This window comes from Acanthochromis polyacanthus, chromosome 11 (assembly GCF_021347895.1).
Source record: "Acanthochromis polyacanthus isolate Apoly-LR-REF ecotype Palm Island chromosome 11, KAUST_Apoly_ChrSc, whole genome shotgun sequence".
Classification (NCBI taxonomy): Eukaryota; Metazoa; Chordata; class Actinopteri; family Pomacentridae; genus Acanthochromis; species Acanthochromis polyacanthus.
Genome location: NC_067123.1, coordinates 33487183 through 33507239, shown reverse-complemented (window position 1 = coordinate 33507239; position 20057 = coordinate 33487183). Strand labels below are relative to the sequence as shown.

The following is a 20057-nucleotide window of genomic DNA, read 5'->3' as shown; positions in this document are numbered from 1 at the left end:
GCATGTTAGCCCCAGTGTCATATGCAGATTCCTTTTGTGGTTTTGATATTATGTGTGTGTGTGTCAGTGAGGGAGGGAGGACAAGGAATCAGATAAGCACATAGTAGAGGAGAAGCTCTCTGATTTATAGGAGCTTATTGTGGAGGAAATAGGCTTCATAGTCCAGCGGCTGTTGTAAACGAGTAGCCCTCCCTGCACCGCACGGCATCAAAGAGACAAGCCAACCTAAACACACACATATTTACGCACACAGCTGCATGCACACACTCTCGTTTCTTGCTCACTTACTTTGCTCGCACTGTGATCCGTGGCAACGAAAAAGTCAGAGGGAGCTCAAAGTGAGGAGCTGGGGGGGGGGGGGGGGGCGTATAGTCCAGCAGGGGTGAAGGGAGGAAGAGGAGTGTAGGAGTGAGGGGTGTGCTTGGCAGCGCTGACCTGCATTTCAGGGGAATTCCTGCAACACGCTGCACCTTTCAACCGCCTTCATTAGAAATGATTGATAGTTTTTTTGGGTAACACAGAAAGTAAAGCTACCAGGGGTTTGTGCATGAGTGTGTGTTCAGAGAATGACCTTGGCCCATTTAGTTTGAAGGAGTTTGGAAAGGGAGTTTGTTCAAAAGATTACAAATTTGAAACGGTGCATTGCACTGTTGCTTCATGTGAAACATCATCCGTGGTGTATCTGAACTTGTCAAGAATGTGACCCGGGGTAATTTAATTCGCTGCGGCCAGACGTTTTCCCTCATTAGCTTTAAATAGAGGAATGCTGAATTGTGTCGGCCACTAAAGGTCATTAAATTGTCAGTTTCAGAGACAGGATTTGTACAGCTGTAGGCTTTTTTCCACCTGTCTCACTTTTATTGATCAAAGTTAAAAGTTGTAACTTATCGTGGAGAATTTCTGCGTCTGTCCAGTAGGGCTGCACACTGTTTTCAAGTTTACTGTTACTATAGTACTATTACTATAAGATTTGTCTTCATTCATTGATAACTTGTGTGGTCTGTCAGAAAACAATGAAAACCACCAATTATTGCTTTTTTCAATTCAAAAGATGACATCCTCAAATATCTTGTTTTGCCCACAATCTAAAGATGTTCAGTTTAATGTCATAGAGGAGTAAAGAAACCTGGAAATATTCAATTTTAAGACGCTGGATTCTGAATATTTTAACTTGGTCTTTAAAAAACACTCCAGTGACGGCCTCTTCAGTAGCTCCATCTATGTCAGTTAACTGTTTTTAGCTTTTTTTCTGCTTTTTCTATTTTAACTACATTTGTATTCTATAGATTTTAAAATTAAAGCATTTTTATAGTATAGTATTGTACAGGAAGATTTTCAGAGTATATACTAACCTTTAATGTTAATATTACTAACCTATCTTTTTGCTATTTTCTGTTGTTGGATGTAAGCTGCCGAACACTTGAATTTCCCTCGGGATTAATAAAGTGTCTATCTGTCTGATTAATTGATGTTTAGTAATCACAATAATTTATTTTTTGACAACTCTTCTGATAATCAGTTAGTTGATTTGATTGATTATTGTAAGGTTAATTGTGTGAGCTGCCCCCTCTGATGTCATAACTATCAACTACTGTGTCCTTGTTCTCCACTTGCTGCTGAGACGGTTGTAGTCGTACAGATCTGCTCTCAGGTGTGAATGAGTATAATTTGATAAGTGCTCAGTAGAGTGCTGCAAGTGCAAATGACTTGAGAAACTTCCCTTTTTAATAAATAGAATGTCTATTTGATTGCCTGTTAATTGAAATTAATCATCTGTTCTGTTGCAAAGCCACACAGCAGCATTCAGATGAAACACTTCAGCTACTTTTCAAAGATTGCAAAAAGACTATTTTTCTTTCCTCATCATCCAACTAAATTTAAAAATGTGATACCATGTGTCATTGTCTCCCCTCTACCTGTCAAAGCAACACGGCCACAGTAACATGAACCCCCTGTTAGTCTCTCTCTGTCCCTGCCCAGTGTTTTGCTGGAAACTGGACACTGCCTGTCCCCCATAATGGTGGCGACTTGACTTCACACTTTCATGCACATGACCCTGCCTTCTGTCTCACTTGTTCTCATGCAGGCCTTTTGTTGGATTCCTTTGTAGTGCCTATAAAGAGTCGACACATCTGGCCAGGGAGCACAACAAGCGCACACCGCACATACCATCTATTGGCAGGTTGGCAAACAGCCATATCTCCCACCAAACTCATCCCAAACCCTGAAGAGGGAGCTGTTGTTTTACTTGTATCTCCACACCCAGAGAGGGTTAATGCCATCTACTCCCTGCTTCTGGTTTTAGCTGCTTTAGTGTCTCATTTTTGTCATTTTCAGCTTGTATTCATGATTTTCTCATCAATTAGTCTGTGATCTACTCGTCTTTTTGTCTGGAAGCTTTTGAATGGCTCGGTAACAAACGGTTTATATCTTTTACTTGCTCAGTACCTGTCCTGTTTTTGCTTCTCTCCGGCCCATGTCAGCCAGCCTAGGCTTGCACAATGCAAAGTCTTTTTTGTTTTGTCTGTTAGTTTCCAGACAGAATACTTTAAAGGATTAGGAATTGACGTACTTGAAACAGATAAAACCACATTAAGGCGATTGTATTTTAAATCTTCGACACACCCATGGAGCACTCACACAGGTGTTTTCATCTATATAGGTTGAACCTCATTAGCACATGAAGTTTAGTGAGCTCACCCATCGTTAACCCGATCAGAGGTTTAATTAGCCAGATTAAGCATCGACACTCGTGTGGGCGTACAGAAAGTTGAGTATATCCGCTACTTGACTGAAGGGTCTCTGGAGCGGAAATGGTCACCTGAGTAATGAATTTATCACTTAATCTGCACTAATTTGCTCATTATTTAATTGTGATAAATTTCGCAGCCAAACTACTAAATATCGTCCACTTTTAGCCTCCCTAATGGGACCGTTTGCTGCTTTTCTTTGCTTTCTGCGTTAGTATGCAGAATCCGTTTGAGCCTTTGATTGTCAGAACAACAAAACGGCTAATCTGAAGGCAACGCTGTTTTCTGACACTCACCAGACCATAATAATTAAATTTACTAATCAATAAAGTCATTGGCATATTTCCATTAATGAAAAAAATCAGTATGCACAGCCGCGATGGTTTTATCTTTTGTGTTGTCTGTTCCTTTGTAATTGAAAAGTTTTTTGTATTAAAGAGCATTTGACAGTGGAGCTAAAAGCAGAAGGAAGCAAACAACACTTTACCTACTCTGGTACTTTTAAATGACAGTAAATTTAATTTGTAATCAGAGATTTGTCCAGTGGAGTGACGCCTGTTTGCATTTTTAAAAAACAGATACAGATAATTACTGTATTGTGATGCTACGTGAGCAGAATGTATATTAATTAAAGAGTTTGGGGGCTTTTTCAGGTCAGTGAAATATAACCATGGCCGTCTTTAAAGGATTTAACAACCTCTAAATTGACATGTTTGTTTGGCCCCTGAGTAGCCATCAGCAAGATAAAATTACATGGATCCATCCCATGTAATCTGCGTCGGTAAACAAGCTCTTTACTTTGGCTGTAGTGTGTTGATGAAGCTGTACATACAGGATGATGTTCCTTTTAGGAAGCCTCAGGGGTCCGACATGGGAAGATGTTTTATTGCAAATAAGTGAAGTAAGAATATTAAAACACACCGTCGCACACACACAGCAACACACAAACATGTCGAAGTATGAAACTCATTTCTCAGAATTCACTTACCAATCCATTAACCATCCCACCATGTCTCCTGTGTCACATGGATCATGCATTTAAACATGTCTGCGCACACACACATACATGCTCTCAGTGTGTGTTAATTAGAGCCCATAATAAGCACTTGGACGGAAACTAAGTTTGATAAGACCGCTAATGACAAATGCGATTTGGGAAATTCCCTTTTCCCGCTCTCTCTTTCCCTCCGTCTCATACATCACGTCTTAATTATTAGTCGTCCTAATGTGTTTTCCTCAGATTTACTATTTCATATTTCAAGACCGACAAATCTCCCAGTAATTATTGTCTGTCACTGTTGCCACGGTGATAGAATATCTACAGTCACATGATGGCCTCCCAAGGTGACCAGGAAGTGGTTTTACGGCGACGCGAGGTGGGGGGTTATGGGTAATGGGGGCGGCTGTGCGTGCAGCTGCATTTCTTGATTTATGTGCAGCCTGTAATGACATCATATTCAACAGCAGAAAGGGTAATAAATTAGACATCAACTAATGGAGGCTGCGGCTCTTTCTTTGTTAGCTAGCGCGCTCCTCTCTTCTCACATCTCTCTGTTTGCTGGTGAAGTAAATATACTTTTAATGGCTCTCAATTATCTCTGAAGCATAATTTATTTACAGTGATGTTGTTGAAAACAAGATGCAAACTTTTAAGAGTTTTTGGCAACTTGGACCACATAGCAAAGTTACGGTCCGTGAGTCGGATCATATTTCAGATATGGTCCAAATGATATACAGTAGAATGTATTTTGTTGTTTTTTACATGTTTGTGGTCTGGTCGTGTTTCTAGTTAAACATGAGTAAATATTAGTTGGGTCAATATATAACTGAGGGACTTTTGAAGTCCATAGGATATATCTTGCATACATTTTTATTAAAAGTAACAAGAACTAGAGTTTTTGGGCATTATGATGTTCATTATGGTCATGTCTTTTCAAATTCCATCATTATTTATTATGGAAATAATCACTTATTAATAAAAAATTACTGGATATCACTAAAATGTCAACTAAATAACCATTCGGATTTAATAACAACTACCTTTTAATTAACTAAACAATAATAACATGAGCTTATTCAAAAATGTTTTGTGTTCTTTGTATTAAGTTGAGATAATCATGACAGATATTTAATTTTTGCCAATATGTCAGATTTTATATGGGAAAAAACTAATTGTATCTGTGTCTGAGAAATCACTTTCAACTAAGTTATCCGTTACAAAAACACCTCTCAAGGAAGTGTGTTAATTCCAGATCAAATGACCTGCTCCACATGATGTCATTTCCTCCTAAAGAAAAGACTGGCAAGACTCCAAGGCTTTCTGAGTTATTTAATATAAAGTAGTGTGTGAGTAAAGTGTAGATTTATGGCATGTCAACAGGTTTACTAAAATATCTTTCAATATCAATTTCATTTAATTGTATATATAATATTTTAGAAGAATCTTTCTGTAAAAATGCCGTGTGATGTTTGGTTCTAGGCGGCCATGTTGATTTTTGGCCTGAAATTTGCAAAAATGTCAACTGTGTTACAAAAAGTCCTGCAATTATATACCTGTGTTGTGTTACAGTATTGTTTTTATAGACACTTATGTTGCATGTGTTTTCAAGTTTGAGAGGAAAATTTGTTTATTTTATTCTAAATTACCGCTTCATTTTTCATGTTTGTGAAAATTGGCCTGAATGCATCAAATCCATTCAGTGGATGTTTCTAAAATTGTGAACAGTTGACCTTTATCAAAGCCAATTTTACAAAAATGATACAGTCCAAAAATAATCCTTCAAAAGTCTGTTTTCGTTTAGAAAAGAACTCTGGAAATCCCCTTCAGCTCTGTTTGCCTTTTTTTTTTTTTTTTAGCTTGTAGTTGGCAACAGAGGCCCTCAGTCCTCAAAAGACATTTGCGGCCAAAAATAAAACCTTACTGGCTGCATCTGGAGAAGCACAGAGTCCTGCTGCGGTCAACAAAAACCATGCACAGTTACGCAGAAAAGTAAAGACCCCTGAATGCTGAAGATGAGCCCGCAGGATGTTCTGATCAATGCAAACCAACGCTAATTAACATTTCAGTGGTTACTTCTCCTGAGACCACAGATGTAATGATTATTGTCTTGTATGCATACAGCTGGCCAAGAGCATCCCCCATAAAGATCCATTTTCAAACAGACTGAGTGTTTTCTCTCCTGGGTAAACGTGAGGATCTGTCAGTTGCTCATCATTGTACAAACAAAGAGGTCTGCACTTTTCTTTTAGTAATAAAAAAACACTCAACACTACATCTCTAACATATTTAAGAGAGGTGTCAGTTATCCAAACATTGATCTTTAATTTAGTTTCTCCCAGTACAGCTGCCAAAGCAGGACTTCTTTCTTATTTGGTGAATAAGAATTAATTTATAATGAACAGTGGAATTTATTGTAGCAAAACAAAAAGCTCGTTTTTCATTCCTCTTCAGTTTTTTTTTTTTTTTTGCTTTAATAATACTCATCAGCTTTCAGTCTTCTGTGTTGTCTTAAATTCACTTGTGTTGGAACATCTGGAATTTGGGGCTTTGTTCTTTCTTTAGCTCAGTCAACTAAGAAGGGGAGCAGCTGTGCCTTAAACCCACTCTAAAAATAAATATCGGGAGTCATGTTTGGGCTTTGACTGAGCCACTGAACAAGTGTAGTGGTGTTCCTAAGCCTCCCCAGTGCTGGTTTTTTCTTGTGCAGCATGTTGTAAGTCGTGTTCTGTTGTTGCCCCGGTGAAAGAGGCAATGGAAGTCATCACATGTCTCCAGTATCTTTATTAGTCTCCCACTTCCCCATCATGCCTTACACTACGATGGAGCAGCAGACCAGACGGTGAACTGCAGAGTGACCAGTGAGCTCAATATTAATCCAATTGCTTCCTCTTTACTTTTACATGTGCATGTTTTCTCTTTGGTTATTTGCAAGAACCGGGCAGGCTGCTGTCGCTCTGCTTGCCTGCAGCGCTGCACAGATGCAGTTTGTGGTTGCAGCCAACACCCTGTACAGTTAATCACTTTGCTGGTTTTAGAATTAATGTAATGCAAATTTTCGTCTTGCTTTATGTATGAAAATGATCTTTTGTGTGCATGTGTAAGCAACAGTCTGCCATTGGACAGAACAAAACCGTTTACTGGGAAATCTGAAGTCTCTCACAGTCAGTACTGCCTTGCTTATCTTTTCTTCTTCTTTTCGCTGCCGTTCATGAAGTGAAGTCATTCAGCCAAGGGCAACTGTGAATTTTTCAACATATTCAGCACAAACATGCAGGTCTTTGACTTTCTTTGAACTATTCTGAGCTAATCCACATCTGTCTGTTTTTATTCATTAGCTTTGGATGAATACATGCTCTGTCTAAATCTTCATCTGATCGACTTTTTTGCTCGCTACCGAATGCATATAGCCGCTATTATATAGACATATAAATAATAAACACTGATAGGAGCACAGTAGGTTGATGTTATAAGCGAGTGTTCATGAAACAGAGTAAATGTTGCAATCATCTCGCAGAATGTACAATCCCCTCTGTGCCACGTGGGAATGTGTTTGTGTTTTGACAGTTATGGGGAAAGATTGAGTTGTTTATTTCAGCAGCTTGTTGCCTCTACTGTATGTGTACCAATTAAGATGCTGGATAAGCTCACGGTTTGATCTGAGCGGCTGTGAAAACTGGGTGATTGCTGATGTCATGTTCCTCCGAGGCAGCAGGAGATTTCATCATTGTTGGAGAATTGACTTTGATCGTTTGGCGTCCGCACACCATCAAAGCCCTGCTTGCTCAGGGACAAAACGCACACACACGTAAATGGTGAGCGTGTACCACAGGTATGCTGTTAGTAATAAAGCTATTGATCACAGGGATTGTCTGTCTCTTAGGAATACATGCCAGTGGATTAAGACGCATGTCTTCTAGGCCACGTTTCATGCACACTAATTAGAAGAGACAAAAATGCTTGTGGGGTGTGGTTACAGTGTCATATGGATTAGTCAGAGTGTGCACTGTAACATTGTTGATGCTCTGTTACCAGACCCACATCAGTCCAGTCTAGTTTAGGCAGTAATATAGGTTTTTGTTTGTTTTGTGCTGTTGTGTTTCAGCTGTTCACTATTGATTTTTTCCACTTGTGGCTAGGCGCTTACATCAGTCGCATAGAACAAACACAAAAAAGCAAACCTAAAACTTCAATGTAATTAGCAGCTTATGTTGCAGTCATTGTAGGAGAATGCGAACCAGAAGGTCTGCTTTGTGTCTGAAAGCATCTGTCTGAGGGAAGTGAAGAAGAAAAGTGCTCACTGTGTTCTGGAGCTAAATTCTTCCTGTCTAATTTTGGTAATGTGTGTTTACTGTGGCCTGTTGAAATCAGCATCTGAACAAAGGGATATGTGCACATTTAGTTTTCCTTTTTGCACTAATCAAAACTTTCTATATAAAGGGGAAGTGTTTTTTCACGTGTGGAAGAACCTCGGTAAAGTTTTCTTCTTCTTCTTCTGTTGTGTTTTGACAGACGGTCAGAGGAGGAAGTGGATATGGACAAGGTGACGGCTGCCATGGTGCTGACGAGTCTCTCCACGAGCCCGCTGGTGAGGAGTCCACCTGTCAAAGTCAGCGGTAAGTAACATGACCACAGAATGACTGATGAAGTGAGGATGCTTAAATGAACGCTTGTTTTTGATTTGTCAGCCCTTCTCTCCTGCTGCTAATAAAGCCAAATTTTGTTAAAAGCGAGCACAAAAGAAGTTGCTCAGCCTAAGCCAATCATTTGTATTCTCTCCTGTAAACTGTCTTTTCATTCCCTCACAGCTGTTATCTTGTGAATGCGTGTAGAAGCTTAGGTTGATAAATTACTGCCACCTGCTGTGCCGTTGGATTGCCTCATCAGTGCTGCAAATCCACGGAAAAGCACAATGAGTCTGGATCGGTGCCACTCGACAAAGTGGCGGAAATCCAAAGTGCCCCCGTAACTGCAATCACAGGCAGCCGTTTAACTAGTGTGTGCAACCAACCGACTGTCCGTCCAGCCGAGCAGACAAGCGGCCACCAGGCACACGTTGTCACGGTCACACATGCGGTCAGATGTTAAATGTACATCACATACATCATGCACACATGCACAAATTGGATTTTAAATACCAGTTGTACAGTAGTTGTCTTAATGTAGTCATACACATGTCATAGTTCTGTATGCACGTTTGACATCATATAATGTGCTTTTACATCATTGCACACAGAACATTCTCATGCACGGTGCACAGTTTCAAGCTCAGCAATGGTTGACATTTTTCCTCATAATCTACCATATGATTATCAAAAAAAGCACATCATATCATTAGCGCTTCATTCAGCCATGTTGTTTGTTGTTCTTTACCTCAAAACCAACGTAGAGAACTTATTCTTGAGAGCTGCTGTGACACAAATGCAATCTGATGCACCTCAGACTCTCTCCAAAGTTTACCCCAGCCTACATCTTCACAAACTGAAATGCCTTTTTGGAGCTGATATTCAAAAGAAGCATTCCTTTGATCTTAAACAAAACAAGACCTTGGAAGTGTCTCGGCAGAATCAAGGAACAGGAAGGTAACCTTTTATTTTCTGGTGTCACAGTCAACAGTAGTTCGGGGAGGCTCTTTTATGTGAAGTGCAAATAAAGCCGTCTGAACTGAATTGAATGTTTTGATTGCATCCTTTTTTGGTGGTTGCGGCACTGACAAGTATAACTGAGGAAGTTAGACGTATTGTTAGATTAAGTCTCATGCTCTGTCTCTCCTCACTTGCTCTTCCTCCCTCTGTTTCTGCCTTTCTGTTCACCTCCTATCTCTTCAGAGGGTCTGAGCGGTTCATGGAAGGACAACGGCTCAGCGGGACCTTTCACCCCGTCGAGCAACAGCTCCTCAGGGGGCTACTGGAGCTGGTCGGCTCCCAGCGACCAGTCCAACCCCTCCACACCTTCCCCGCCACTCTCCGCTGACAGCTTCAAGCCCTTCCGCGTGCCCAGCCTGGGAGGGGTGGGACCTGGCCCGGCAGGACCTGAAGACCCCAGTCTGGATGAGCAGGACGGCAGCAGTCTGCTCTTTGATGAGCCAATCCCTCGCAAGCGCAAGGTGAGTGCCGTAAACCAGTTCTAATGCTGGGCTGCCAGTTCTACCCCTATATGCTACACCAGTGATTTTCAACCACTGTGCCGTAAGAGATCATCAGGTGTGCCGTGAGAAATTATCCAATATCACTTTTTTAAAATTAACATTTATTAATCATTTTCTGCAAATATTATGTCATTGTCGAGTGTCCGTGCTGCAAAGACTGGCAGAGTAATGTAATATTTGTCCATGTGGCAACACGTAGCTGATTGCCTCGTTCCTCAAAGAGAATTAGTGATGCACGTGAGAGGTCGTGGTGACAGTCATGGAGAAGTTTTTAAAGAGGACAAATGCAAACTCCGAACTGGGCCCTGGACAAGATTCTGACCCAGATGAAGGCCCTAGTATGAGTGGTGGGGAAAAGAAGGCAAAGACGGTGAGCTCAAGGCAATATAGTGAAAGCTATCTTTCGTTCGGATTTACTTTCACCGGGGATGAGACAACACCTATTCCATTATGCCTGGTGTGTGGCGAGAAGCTATCCAACAGCGCCATGGTGTCAAGCAAGCTTAAACGCCATCTCCAAACGAAACACCCATCGCTTCAAACCAAGCCGATAGACTATTATGTTCGCCTGCATGAAAACACAGAGAAACAGGCAACGTTTATGAGAAAAACCACAAAGGTAAATGAGAACGCGCTCAAAGCTTGTTACCTAGTTGCCGAACTCGTTGCTAAAGCCAAAAAGTCGTACACTGTGGCAGAGACATTAATACTACCTGCTTGTAAAGCCATTGTCAACGAGATGCTCGGCCCTGACGCGGTTAAAGACATAGCTAAACCCAGATCTGATTGTTACGCACTGTTTTTTGCACCGTGAGGCCCTCCTTGCTAAGACTTTACCAGCCGAACTGGTTCCTGTGTTGGACGATGTAGTGCGCATAGTGAACTTTGTAAAGACACGACCTCTGAAAAGCCGTATATTCGCATCTCCGTGTGAGGAAATGGGAGCGGAGCATAAAGCCTTATTGCTCCATAGGGAGGTCTGATGGTTGTCACGCGGTAAGGTGCTGACCCGTGTGTAAGAGCTGCGAGAGGAACTTAAAATATTTCTGACAAATGAGAGGTCTGATTACTCAAATCTGTTTGCAAGTGATGAGTGGTGCGCAAAGCTGGCATACCTGGCTGATATATTTCATCATCTGAATGAACTGAACACAAGGATGCAGGGCCGAAATGAAAACCTGCTTACAAGCACAGATAAAGTAAATGGATTCCGTTTAAAGGTGCACCTCTGGCAACAACGTCCCAACCTGGAGATCTTCCCACTCACAGAGAAACGGCAAAGTCCCACTGCTGCACTGTGTGAGGTAATAGGTAAACATTTGAAAACTCTTGAAGAGAAGTTGTCATTTTATTTCTCTTCAGCCTCCACTGAATGCTTTGACTGGGTTAGGGACCTATACAGCTCAGCGTCAGCTGTTGGAAAGGACATGACTTTACAAGAGCAGGAGGAACCGCCTGAACTGAAACAGGATCGTGGTTTAAAACTAAGATTTGCTGATCTTCCTTTGGACAGTTTTTGGTTGACTGCTGCCAAGGAGTTCCCCATTCTGGCCAACAAAGCTGTTCTGACATTGCTCCCATTTTCCACAACCTATCTGTGTGAGCTGAGCTTTTCAAGCCTAACTGCTATAAAAACTAAAAACAGAGAGAGACTGAGAGCTGTTGAAGAAGAGCTTCGTGTGTGTCTTTCTTCTATTCCTGCCAGGATATCGGCTTTGTGTTCATCTAAACAGGCCCAGGTTTCACACTGAGTGTGTATAAATAAATTGAGAAATGATATTGTAATTAAATATACTGTACAGAGTGTCATTTTGTAACATTTTTGGTTAGTGGTGTTCTGCAAGATTTTTCCAATGTAAAAAACGTGCCGTGGCTCAAAAAAGGTTGAAAAACACTGCTTTACACTAATAACACTGTAGCACTAACATAAACCACAACAGTTACATTTAAACACCCTGAACTCCCATGGTGCATTGCAGCACAACAGTTAAGTCATAGCGACTGGCTCTGTGATCGCGACATTATTTTAATTCTTTTTGCGGCAAAATAAGCAGTTTCTAGACTACACAATTGTAAAGAATATAAAAAATATGTAAAAAAATTAAAACATATTAAATGAGTATTTAATCAAAATTAAATGCATAGCGTACTGATTGGCTCAGCAACCGTAACATCAGTCTCCTCTGTCTCCTGTGTGCAGCAGCATTCAGCATCTTGCCTTGTCCATTTTACATAGACTGATCGCTGCACATTGTGTTGCTCTGTGGTGTTATGTGGTGTGTTGGGAGGGTTTTAAAAGCCTTAAAATATGAAAATAACAACATAAGTATGGTCGCTACTTTCTGAATTTTCGCAGGGGTTACGTTCCAGACCCCCGCGATAGACAAAAGAAGTTACCACTGTACATACAGACTAGTTGCAGCACCACTGTTGTGTGATTGGGAAGCTATAAGATCTTAGCTTGCCTTATTCTTACCATTACACAGCTCTGTACTGTGTCTGAGCAGGCAAATGTTTTCCTAAAAGCTCTGCTGTTGTATTCATGCTAAAACGCCTCACTGCCATTTCTTGTTTTCAAAATGTTTTGTTGTCTGAAAAATAAATAAGAAATTGCTTTGCATGTATAGGAAGTAAAAGTGGAAAGAAAAAGATGCATTTTCTGATACAGCCGAGCTCTGAGTACGTTATTTTAAAAAGCTATTTCCTCTACGGCTGCGAGGTCCAATTAATTTGACCAGTTACCACTTAATCCTCATAGAAAAAACTGTGGTTTTGTAGTCATGACCTTTAGTTTCCCAGAAGGTTCAGAAATGGTTACGGCGGTTCTTTAAGAATTTCTTTAGGTACACTGTGGAGCGCTCATACATTCATGCATTAAACGTACCAGCAGCAGTTCTATTGACAACAGGCACATCTCATGATATAAATAAAAGGGTTATGAACTTGTTTCTGAAATGCTGTCACATGTATGTGAGCTGGTTGATTTCCTTCTTCAGAATGCTGAAATATTAACCTTTGTAATAAAAATTCTGTCTGAAAATGGGGCAGAAAAGGACACACAACCTTTTTCTCCTGTGGTAGTTCTCAGCACGGGCTCAACACTCTTTTTTTCCTCGTGTATCTTTTTACTTCGTATCATTTCTACACACGTCCTCCAGCTCATTGAATACACAGCTCACTGTCACTCATTATATTTTAAGATGTATATTGTGTTGCTCTCTCTTTCTCCCTTATCCCATGTGCCAGTTTGCTGACGGTATCATCCATCCATCCCTTCTTTTCATTCCCTCACCCTCATTCTCCCCCACTTCCTCTCGCCTCTCTCTTTATGTCTATGTCCTCTCCAGACAGTTGCCCTTCATAATTACTCCTCAGCCTTCACATGCAGCTGCTCCACAAGAGCAATAATGATTTTAATACCTGGTGCAGAAAACTTAAAGATCCTGCCAGGCCTCACGTGTCCTTCCACAATCGATAAATGCTCTTGGCGCCGCATCGGCACACACTGTACTGTATTAATTGGGGACTCATCACAAAGAAGGACCGATAGAAAGGGGAAAGAGGGAACAGCATAAAGGTTACGGATGAAAAATTAAGAGTGACTATCAGGAATTAGCAGAGAAACAAAGAAAGATTGTGGATGGCAACAAAAACAGCTTCTCTCAAAGCTTGGACACCAATGTTGACATAAAAAAGCACGCAAGCTATATGTGCAGCGCCAGGGTTTGATATGAAATTATCTCCAGGGCCCCCTTGGCAACACAATACCGTTTGAAGCTCCCCATTTAATTAACAGTGAAATGCTTCTTTAAAGGGAATAGCACGCACGCACACACACTAACATACAAAATGAGCTTTTGTTACGCAAAGACAAAACAATGCACAGCGGACAGATGATTGTTGTGCTTGCGTGTGTCTCAGAAAGAAGGAGGGCGATTTATTAAAAAAAAAAAAACACGTCAAAATTAAATGAGAGCCTTAAACAATAGTTGGATAGACGGGCCTATAAGACCGTTTATGATGGCTGAGAGTGGGGGAGCAGGAGGGCAGAAAGGAAGCTTATAGGGCTTTTTATTCCATGAAAACAATATACTGCCTCCCTCAGAAGGCGGTGGTGTAATTACAGTAGATAAATAGTACAGTAGGATATAACATACAGGAGCGTTGCCAGCGTTGTGCTCAGGAATGCTCCAGAGGAAGATGTTATTGTGTGGCAAGGTGTCCATTTTGCACATTATAACTATAGTAGAGATGACGCATGCAGAGTGAAATTGTTTAAATCCTTCATAAAAGGAATGTTTACTAAGCAATGTGGCTCAACCAGCACTATAGACATTTTAATAGCAGAATAACCACTAAAAAGAGGTGTCATCTTAATATTTAGGTTCAAAAACAGAAGAAGAAAAGCACTCAGGGAGCGCATTAGTCCATCAAGACTGTTCATTTTCTGATCTTGCGGGACACAAGAGAGGTCATTTACAAAAGAAATTTGTACACTGTACCAAATGGGACTTAAGTGTTTCCAGAAAAATGAGAAATTCTTAACTCTGAAGTAGTTTTTTAGCCTATGAGTGACAAGATAACACTGTTTATAATAACCATTGTTTCTATTGTCTCTGCTGGTGCGACTGTGTTTTTTAGTTTCTGACACACTCTAACCACTTTAATCATTCAGTACTTATGAAAGCAAGACCTGATTTAATTACTCTGTGCACACTGCAGTGCGGTCACTCATAGAGCTGAGAAGTTTGAATTATGTACTGATGGTTGAGCCACCTTGAAGAGACATAACCACATCAATCCTGTTCCTCTGTAATCTTGAGTTGAGCTCGGGGAATCTGTCTGCACACTTTGTAGTGTCAGTGATGATGGTGGCAGATAAGGAAGGTGACATCCGCAGAGGTGAGAAATTTGCTTGGTAGTGACTTTCTGTTGTTTATTCTGCAGTTAAGAAGGAAGGCTGTCTTTGAAGTCGGTATCAGAACATCAGTGAAAGTCGTCTGTTGTGTTTTGTTTTTTTTGTCCGGCAGAACTCCATGAAGGTGATGTTCAAGTGCCTGTGGAAGAACTGTGGCAAGGTGCTGAGTACCGCTGCTGGCATTCAGAGACACATCCGCACCATCCACCTGGGGTAAAACACCAACACACACGTACAGATCGTAGCTGCAGTCCACTCACAGCCTTTAAAACAGCTCTACCACTTCAGTTCTGACTCCTCCGGGCTGCTTCATTGTCAAAACAACAGATTAATGGCTTATGGATTATTAGCACAGTAGCACGCTCTGCTCGGGTTGTACGGGGGGGGGGGGGGTGACAGGTGAAGGGAAAATAAGTGAGGCGGAGAGCACCGATATTGGACGGATCAGACGTTTATAGAGCCATTTAAGTGGAGATTGACATTAATGCTGAAGTGGTGCAGAGGTCTGATGTGATTGCATTGACATCATTAGTGTCACAGTCACTGCAAGCTCCTCTTTACTTCTCTGTATTTCTGTCCATCATCCCTCACTATCTGAATCCTCTTCAGGCGTAACTGCGACTCCGACTGCAGCGACGGCGAGGAGGACTTCTACTACACGGAGATCAAGCTCAACACCGACTCGGTGGCCGACGGGCTGAGCAGCCTTTCCCCCGTGTCGCCCTCCATCCTCTCTCCCCCGCCTCCGCCCCCGTCTCCTCTCCCTTCTCTCAGCCAGCTGCCAGACTCCCACAGACCCCAGCAGTCCTCTGACACCAAGGAGCCTCACGCCGGCGGTGCCACCCCGCTCAGCCGCTCTGCGCCCAGCGCTCTCTACCTCATCCACACGGACCACGCCTATCAGGTGAGAGTGCACGCTCAATCCCAACCTCCACACTCACACACTCTAAGGCAGTGGTTCCCAACCTGAGGTGCTTTGTGGAGAGCGCAAAACTTTGTCTGTTCTGAGACTGTGAGATTATAAAAAAAATAGATTTTTACATTCTGGATATAATCAGAGTAACAGACTTTGCTGCTTCGATGGCCACACCTCCTTGACCTTTCAACTTCCACGCTTTCTTCATGTTTCCTCGCTAGTTCATGCTGATTCATTAGTTTGTGTGCAGTTAGAAAATTACTGACGGGAATGATGTCTGAAAAATGCAGAACGGGTGACGATTCATCAGTACCTAAAAAAAAAAAAAACTCCGGCTATATCTCGAGAGTTACCTTAAATTTGGTTTTATTGAAGGACAAGATAGAATTGCGTTATTTGTGGTGAAATGCTAGAAAATGACAGCATGAGGCCAAGCAAATTACGGCGGCATCAGGAAACAAAATGCAGGTGAAGTTGGAAAGATATTCACAGATGTGGACTTCCGACATCAATAAGTCATTACATATATGTTGTCAAAACATAAACGATGCCTCTTTCCCATCGTTGTAAGGTAGACAAAGTGCTACAAGCACAAAAGTCGCTGTCTTTCAAGCTGCAGAAATAACATTGGTGTCTATGCGCAGCCGGCTGTACCCAGACAGCTCAACTGGTTGAGCATGCGCCCCAATAAACAAAGGCTATAATCCCCAACGCAGTGGCCCGGGTTTGATTCCAGTTCATGACCCTTTGTTGAAACTCTTCCCCTATTCTTCTTCCTGCTTTCCTGTCTTCTCCTCTACTTACCTGTCCAATAAAGCCAACAAAAGCACAAAAAAATAACTTAAAAAAATCCCCTGAGGAACATTCCTGCTAAATGTGTGAGAACTTGAGGTTTCCCCACTCTCAGATCATCAAGTGCAAGAGAGCTCTGATCTGGTGGGACTTTTCAAAGCTACTATGCAGCGTTTCTGTGACTCCACAGATCTGTAGACGTTCCTTAGAGACATGCCCTAGTTTGTAGCAAAATTGGTGACTTATAAGTCGTATGTCCTGCCCCCCATAAAATGTACACAACCCAAGCATGAATGTAGTGTGAGGAAGAAATTCACCAGGGAGTTTATGTGTAAATGGCAACATCTGGCTGCTCACTGTTGCGGTTACTTATTGCATGTTTGTAGGATTCTTTATTAGTTTGCTAAAATGTATAAGTAGAGGAATGGCACAGACAGGATGTGATTAACTGGGCTGCTGATCACACTGCAAGTACTAATTCCCCTTTTTTTAAATGCCGATGCAATGTGCTTCCTTTATACTCCAAATACAGTGGAGTTATGTGACAATTGGCGTACGTTTGTTTGTCTTTCTGTGCGCAGTAATGGTGAAACTAGTACCTGAGCTGCCGCGCGTCAGCTTGTCTCTTGACCTCCACCTCACACTAGCTGCTGTGGCTTCAAACAAAAAAACATAAGAATTTTTTTAATTAAATGTTTTTGAATGTGCTTCTCTGTATTTTCATGTTCTTGCATTGTGCATCCATAGGCTTTAAATGGTGCAGGTTTAGAGCAAAGGTTAGGTGCCGTATCCGATCCAGATTTGGAATGAAGATGGGGTTGTAAACGCTCACAGGGTCTAAGAATCAGACTAATTCCTGGGTAGGTTTTCTGTGGGTCAGACGGGGAAGAATCTGGGGTGCCAATGAAATCACAATGTGAGGGATAACCTCCTTAAACAGTGTTATTTTTTGACAGTTTGATCAATATTTGTGCAATACTTCTGTCACTGAAATAGGAAATGCCCTTTTAAGAATTTTTTGCACAGTTACTTTTTTTTAATGTTGAACAAAATCTTTTTAGTTTTTCTCCTTATGGTTATTGTCTATATAATAACAGATTTGAAATGAAATTCAATGAAATTTTCAGGGAAGGTCAGAAATGACACAATGACCAAATGATTAGATTTATAGTCTGGATCCACGGATTTGTTAAAGATTTCTGTATCATTGCGAGATAACGTCACTGTAACTAAGACAACAAGTGAATGCTACATCAGCTGCCCGCTGACAGGCAGCTGTGTTAAATAAATACAAAAATTCACATGAATCAGGGCTTTCATTATACTGATGATGCTTCACGGTGTTTATAAGCACATTAATGATGTCACACAGACTTGTGGTCCCTCACTCCCGTTAGCAGCTGTGCTAACAGTTGTGCTATATCAACACACAGCAGCAGCTTTGAATAATTAATTAGACACAATTACACACATTACACAACTATTTTGACCCATACTGTATGTCAAATAACTGCCAATATCATGTTACTCACTCTTTATTACTATTTTTGCATCTCTGTATCTGATACTTTTGTAGAGCTGCATGTTTCACCAGTAAATTGTATTAATGCAATCTATTAAAAACAGACTTGTTCCTACTAGTCCTTGTATAAAATGTGTTGGCTCAACCCTGTACCTGCTTTTCTTTTCAACCTCACCAAAACAAGATAATATTCTGTTTAATGTGAAATTCAATTTGCAGTTAAAGTAAAAAGGCAGGTCTAAGAGAGCCAGACAATTCAACCAGTAAAAACACAAAATAATTTGGAAGTCAGGGTTTGGTGAATTAGAAAATGATAAGAAAAGCAGTAATCGCTAACAGAAATAATAGATTTTCCACTTTCCCATTTGTATAGAAGCATGAAAACAATGTGTTTGCCTGCTCCTTTCAGGCCACGGCTCCGGTGTCCATCCCGTCCAGCACCAGTAACTCGGCCGGCTCAGCCTGCACCAGCTTCACTCCCACCAACAGCTCCAGTTTTAGCATCTCCTGGCAGTCGCCTCCCGTTACTTTCACCGGGAACACGGTGAGGAGACTGGAATGCAAGTCCCAGCAGTTTAATCACTCGCCGTTGTTTTCTGGTTTTCACGATCACGCTCCTGTCGTCCCTCTTCTTCAGGTGTCTCCCAGTAAAAGCCAGGGGTTTGGTGAACAGCGCTCCCAGACCATCGCTGTGCTGTCATCCCCTCCCAGAGCCACCACTGCCCTCAGGTACACAACCCTCCAAGCTCACTGGGTCTTATCTGACATTTGCTTGATAGCTCTAATTAAAGGCAGCCACAACAAAGAAACCATATCTGAGTCGGTGCGTCTAATGTAATTTTCTACTTGAGCTTTCCTGACTTCGTGTCACCTCATGTGGTGAAAATAAAAATTGACTCCCACAAATCAGCTCAATGCTCCTAATTAAAAACGGGTCATGATTAGACAGCTCAGTTCAGCCTCTGATCCTCCTGATCCACATCAATAAGGAGCAGCGGCATATCTGTGTGTTATCTCCCACGTTTGGACGCAAATGATCGTTCTTGGACTTAATCAGAGCTCAACTAATCTATTAAGAGACAGTAACGGTAATTCATGTGGAAGTGTCATTGTTGTCTAGATGAAGGTTGAGCAATTAGAGAAGGCTTTGTTCTCGTGGAAAGCAGCGTGGCAGTGCTTAAATGCTGAGTTAAACGTTTCTAGAAATACACTTGTTTGCTTTTGTGGGATCTATTACACCGACTGATATCACTCTAATGTCTGTACAGTAAATAAGAAGCAAGATAGTCGAGTTTGGTTAGAATACTGACTGGAAATAGCTTTGTCTAAAAGTACTAATCATCTCATCTAGTTCTCAAGAAGAGAGAAACTGCCAAAAATATAGAACTTTTCCTCTGAACTGCGCTCTACTCTCCCATGAAAGTAGCCTAAAGAGTCCATATTATGCACATTTACAAGTTTATCATTTTATTTTTGCGGTCTACATTTTCGTATTCTCTCTTGCACTTTGGTGTATTGCTGAACCACCTCCTCTCATACTTTGAAATGATCAGTTTTTATCTCACTTCCTGAAAATGCCAGTCTGATCCAATTGGTCAGCTGGGCCAGTGAGACCAGTTTAATGTTTGTTATGCACCATATCCTCAGATTTCTGACACATGCAGCTCTATTGTTTACATAATGTTGGACTGCTAGAACGATGCTCATTCTTTGTTTGAGGTTGTGCCAAAGCAGCTACTAGACAGATTACAAAACTCATTGTTTGGATCATATCATGGCTTTGGAGTCATGGACCAGATCATTTTCAGATCAGGAAGAGCAGACAGATAGCGCCATGACCGTCATTGTCAACTGTTTTAATGGGCCCTATTCATATGAAAATGCTTTGTATCTTATCACTGCAACTCTATATTTAGATTTAAGGAGTTATTAGTCATGGAGATGTTTCAGTGCCGTTTTTTTGTCTGTTTGTCTGCAAGCAGAATTACACAAAAACTGCCAGGCACTGATCTGG

At 41.3% G+C, this 20057-nt stretch overlaps 1 protein-coding gene across 2 annotated transcripts in view; it reads left to right on the top strand.

Moving 5' to 3' along the window:
* Positions 1–20057, top strand: part of znf704 (zinc finger protein 704) — a 71300-nt gene that overhangs the window by 36773 nt on the left and 14470 nt on the right. For both annotated transcript variants that reach the window (XM_022202332.2, XM_022202331.2), the window contains exons 3-8: positions 8260–8363; positions 9576–9853; positions 14926–15026; positions 15423–15717; positions 18453–18587; positions 18681–18772. In XM_022202332.2, coding sequence (XP_022058024.1) covers positions 8260–8363; positions 9576–9853; positions 14926–15026; positions 15423–15717; positions 18453–18587; positions 18681–18772 — 1005 coding nt within the window. The remainder of the gene's footprint in view (positions 1–8259; positions 8364–9575; positions 9854–14925; positions 15027–15422; positions 15718–18452; positions 18588–18680; positions 18773–20057) is intronic.